The following is a 5,250-nucleotide window of genomic DNA, read 5'->3' as shown; positions in this document are numbered from 1 at the left end:
GCGTGGGGGCGCTTGGCGGCGGCGATGCAGGAGCGCCGGGACGCTGCGAACGGAGCAGCGTTGCGGGGGCGGCCGAAGCCTACGGGGCGACGGGGAGCCTCGGGGGGCAGCAGCACCAGGATGTGGGGCTCGCGCGCGAGCGCAGAGAAGGGGTGCAGGCGCGCGGACGGCGGAAGCACCGGCGCGGTCGGCCGCGGCGCTCGCAGGCTTCAGCGGTTGCAGGAGCAAGCATGCAGCTGGCAATAGTAGCAGCAAACCAGCGCCATTGTCTGGGCGTGGTCTGAATGTTATCTGATGCGTGTACAAGACACGTATGGCCATAATCTGACTAGTATATGGCCATTGTCTCGCTTGCATCAGGGAAGTGTTTTGGGTGGTGTATGACTATGGTTGACTTGCATCTAGCTAGTTAGTGCAGATGATATATGGAGTAGCGAACGCCCGTTCCGGCCGGAGCAAAGCACATGCAGAGGGGAGCGGATGCAAGCGGCGCGTGGATGGACACGGCCGACCGAAGCGAGGCCCCGCGCGCGCGGTTAAATGGCCGGCGTCGCAACGGTGGTGATGACGATGGCGAGGCCGACAGCGAGGACGCGCCGCCCCTCGCGGTCGCTCCGGGGGCGTGTCGATCCCGGGCCCCCGAGCGCTATCGGAGAGACGACGGCGACGTCGCGTCGGAGATGACGAAGATGGTCCCGCCCGGACTGTGAAACCAGCAACAGCGTGGTAGCATAGTAGTAGTACCACACCACGGTGGGCGCCAACTGTCGTGGTATTCTAAGGGGGGCTTGCGAGTCGACAGATGCCACAAGGGCTTAGTGTGAGGGTAAGACTGCTGCTGATAGGCCCGGGAGCGGGTATGCGAGTAGCACGCGCTAGTTTATCCAGGTTCGGGGCTCTCCGGAGAGATAATACCCCTACTCCTGCATGTTTGAGTATATCTGGGGTGTACATCGGACAGTATACGGTGCTCCTGGAGCTGTATCTGAGATCAGTAGCAATGAGAGCTAGCTAGCTAGTGTGGCACATGTGCCTGGCCATGTGTGGCCGAACGTGGCCATGTGTGGCCGAACGAGTATGTGTACTCATACGTGTGTGGATGGATGGATGGCTAGCTAGCTTGCTATCTTGCTTGAGTGTGGGTGCATGAGAGTCCATCCTCCTGGATGGATGGATGAGGCCTCCTTTTATAGTGTGAGGTAGCTTAGGATGTAAGCTAGGTAGTGGCATGGGCTAGGCATGGTGGGGTGTCACATTTGTCCCCTGGGTCACTTCATAAATAGTGCTCAGGGACAAGTGTCATTGTACATGATGGCTGGGGTGTCGCGTGTACAGTGCTCAGGTACATCAGTCTTGTCGGTGTCAGGTTGGGATGCAGTCGGCAGCCGGCTGGTTGGCGCAGTCCGCAGCCGGCTGGTCGGCAGCTGGCAGCCGGCCGGGCAGAGCAGTCGGACGGGGAGCCGGCAGGAGCAGCTGGGCAGTCGGACTGAGGGGCTTTGCTAGCCCCGATGTGTTGAATTATTGTCTCGCCGTCTTCGGGTATCCGTGGCCAATTACTCCGATAAGTACTATTTTAAAGAAAATATACTTGGTTAACAACCATATGACATGCTGGCGTAGCTTTATACCGGTGCTTTATCCATCATTAAATATAACTGGCCATTGGGTCAGTGCTATAAATCTTCTGCAACTTTGTCCATTAACAGTTTAAAAGTACATATATTTACTACATAAGTAGTGCCAGATTACCTTGCAAAAATACTTCTGTAATCTGTATTATTATTATCATTTCGACCAGGATACTACAATAGAAATTCAATCAAAGTCTTGCATAGGAAACTGAATAGGAAAAGACCAACATACATTTGTGAATGGATGTTGTGTGTGTTTTGAGTTACCTATGGCATGTGCATTAACGTTGCCCTTCATATCTATGTTATGTGTATGCAGAATCCAGGGTTTGATTTTTCGCAGGCTCAGTTCAGTGGTACCTGCCCTGACCCAAGGACCTTCATGGGTGGAATTCACACTGATTGAAGAAGCTCAGCTCAAAAAATCTTGCTGGATCATTGATGCATCTTGTCAAATGCGACAACTGTACCTATCGCATATGTTAATTGTGAAAACGATATGTTTTCGGATTATTCAGTGTTTACCCTGGAAACAATGGTGATGTATGATGTTGACCTTCTCGCCGATCATGCCAAGGTGAAACTTTGTTGCTGAACCTGCTCTATCCACTGAACCTAATAAGAGTCCCTCAATGGTGGGAACATTATGCATATGTGGTACTTCACGACACTTATTTTGGATAGGAGGGAGTATTATAGTTGTGAACATGCGGTGGATCGGAGAGAGTATTATAGTTGTGACCATGTGGTGGTTTTTTTTTCCGAAACGGAGGCAAAGATTGCCTCATCTATTAATTAAGCAGAAGAGAATTGCCCAATTAATTACGGAAAATCGGGCGAAAACCAGAACAACAAGGGCCAAGCCCTCCCCGAAGACTAACACACACATGGCAAAGCCCACCCATGAATAACACGTCGCCCACACGACATGAGGTCCATGCCGTCGAAGCTGCAAATCTCCCGAGGTCGCTGCCTCGACATCCATTGCTCTGTTGCGCCCTGCGCACTCAACTGACACCGCCTTTCGGGGCTGCCGTCCCGACATGCCACCGCTCACCCTCGAGCAGCAACGCCGCACGATACAGCAGCCCACACTCAGGACAACCGCACGCAGACCACGAACGTCGCACCACATCCGGGGCCGCCATCCCGACATGCCACCGCTCATCCTCGAGCAGCAACGCCGCACGATACAGCAGTCCGCAGCCCGCACTGCTCAGGACAACCGCACGCAGACCACGAACGCCGCACCACATCAGGGGCCGTCGCCCCGACATGCCGTCCAACCGCCCCCGCTGGGACGCGTCGACCGAGCCGACAACCTTGCCGCCCACGCAGCTCAAAGTCCTCACTCAAGCCATGTCGACAAACAGCCCTACCTCCTGGGGCCACCGCCGCACCGCTGCCCGAGGCCGCCGCCTCGGCTCTCAACTGAAGATCCCGGAGCCGCCGCCCAGGCATACACCGCCCATGAAAACGGAAGAGCCCGCACAACATCCAAAGGCTGACCCTCCAAAGCGACGCCTCCAAGAAGGTTACGGCGTAAAACGCCGCCGCCGCCCACTTCAGAATACTGAAGTTTAGGTTCTCACCCGGAGAGCCCAGGCACATGAAAGGAGAGGAAGAACTATACGACGACGCCTACAAGAAGGTCACGACACCCACAGGTGCCGACGTCGTCAAAAGCTTTCGCCCAAGTCCCTCATCACCGAACAATGAGACTGCAGATCTGGGCACCCATGGATAACCAGACCACTCGAGCCAAGCCTGCTGTGAAGAGCACCTCCCGTTGTCAGCCGCCAAAGCCCTCACGCGACGACCCGCTGCAGCACCTCATGCGACAGAGAGACGACGCGTTTGCCGGGGCCAGATCCGCGGGCATTGCCCCGAATCCACCGTCCCCAACCGCCGCAGCAGCCCATGCCGATGCAGCCATCGCTCCGGGGCCGCTGCCCCGGCATCCTTACCACAGTTCCTGACCGCTGTCACACGCGCCCGCTGGAGCCGGTAGAACAGCCACCACCACGACGCCACCTCCCTGCGCCGCCCTGGGCCTCCGAGCCGCGCCCCCAAGCACCAGATCCGCGCAGCTCAAAGCCCCCTCGCGCCTTCTGCATAGTCACACCTGGCCGCCCGACGCGACCACCTCGCCGGATCCCGTAGGCACGAAGCAGCCGCGTGAATCGAGGCCGCTGGCCCGAACCGCCAGATCCGCGGACTCCCAGATGCAGCCGCGCAGCGTCGCCCTGCGCGCGCCTCACCCGCCGACCTCCGCGCCACCTCCATGCCTAGGCGCCGCCTCCACCAGCAACAGCAACGCCGGACACGAGCTCCCGCCGACCGTCCACTGCCGCCCGCCGTCGCGAGAGCGCCACCGAGACGAGATCCCGCCGCCGGCGGCTCCGCGCGGGCTTCGCCCGCTGGAGGCTGCCGGCGACGGCGAGAGGGAGGAGGAGGAGGGAGGCTAGTTGGCTGGGGCGTCGGCGTCGCCGCCCGTGTCGCCCTGGGAAAGGAGCGACGCGGGGGCCTATTGTGACATTGCCCACCCCATGTGGTGGTTTTGAAGTTCAAATGCAGCGTGAGAATTGTATCTATGATGCGTCTGTCTTGCTTCTTGGTAAAACTTTCTCTATTAAAATAACATTGATTTCATTGGATTGATTATGTCTTTGCTAGGATAAGGATCATCCATTTTTGTTTTATTGATCCAAGATTACATTGAGTCCACAGGTATTGCTGCTACTATCAAAAGGGGATGAGAATGTTATGATGGGATTCTTTCTCCATCTGCTTGCTTAAAGATCAAACTCCAGGGCCCTCAAAAGCATGCACAATTCCTCCACTATTTATCCAACTTCCATGCTTCGGAGCTGTTGAGCTCTGGCACCTCCTAGAAATTCACCAATTATAGCCGTTGCAAATCCTAGCCATCCGGGCCCAAGACTTCCACTTGAAATTGCCAACTCATCTAGCAAACCTTTTGTTCTCCCCTCAAAATTACCCCTTCGCTCCAAATTTTCAGTGGAGTAAGAGAGTGTGCCACTTTCGCGGTGGTCACCTCAGAACCTCTGAATGGCTTATGCTCGAACTGTCCAAGAAGTTTAGGGTCTCTTTGATTCAAAGGATTTTCATAGGTTCTTTCAAGGATTAGAATCCTTAGGAATTTTTCTATGTTGATCGTTTGATTCGTAGGATTGAATCTTGTAGGATTTTTTCCTAAAGATTCATTTGTACTACATTTTACAGGAATTCTAACATCCATTCAAACCTCTTGGAATAAATCCTTTGTTTTTCCCTTGACACAATCAAACAAACTCAAATCCTAAGGGCTCCAATGGACATGCCATTCCAATCCTGCGTTTTTCCTATTCCCGTGTTTTTGCAATCCTATGAATCAAAGAGGCCCTTAGGTTCTCCCCTAAAAATTTTTGGCCCCCTTCGCTCCAAATTTTCAAACCTGTAATAGAGAGTGTGCCACTTTTGCGGTGTTCACCTCAGAACCTCTGAATGGCTTCTGGTCAAACCGTCCAAGAAGTTTGAAAGCTGCCACCTTTACCTTTTGTATAGGTCGAAGCCTCCGAGCTGTGTCAAAAAGTATGTAGTTGTCAGATTTTTTATC

General features: G+C 54.6%; 1 protein-coding gene across 1 annotated transcript in view; it reads left to right on the top strand.

Annotated features, from left to right (window-relative positions):
- Positions 1-2,282, top strand: part of LOC123053114 (nudC domain-containing protein 2) — a 7,768-nt gene extending 5,486 nt beyond the window's left edge. Inside the window, exon 5 of the mRNA XM_044476515.1 lies at positions 1,951-2,282. Coding sequence (XP_044332450.1) covers positions 1,951-2,037 — 87 coding nt within the window. The 3' untranslated portion in view covers positions 2,038-2,282. The remainder of the gene's footprint in view (positions 1-1,950) is intronic.
- The last annotated feature ends 2,968 nt before the right edge of the window (positions 2,283-5,250 follow it).

This window comes from Triticum aestivum, chromosome 2D (assembly GCF_018294505.1).
Source record: "Triticum aestivum cultivar Chinese Spring chromosome 2D, IWGSC CS RefSeq v2.1, whole genome shotgun sequence".
In the NCBI taxonomy this organism is placed as follows: domain Eukaryota; kingdom Viridiplantae; phylum Streptophyta; class Magnoliopsida; order Poales; family Poaceae; genus Triticum; species Triticum aestivum.
The sequence above is the reverse complement of the archived record's forward strand: the minus strand, read 5'-3'. Positions and strand labels throughout refer to the sequence as shown.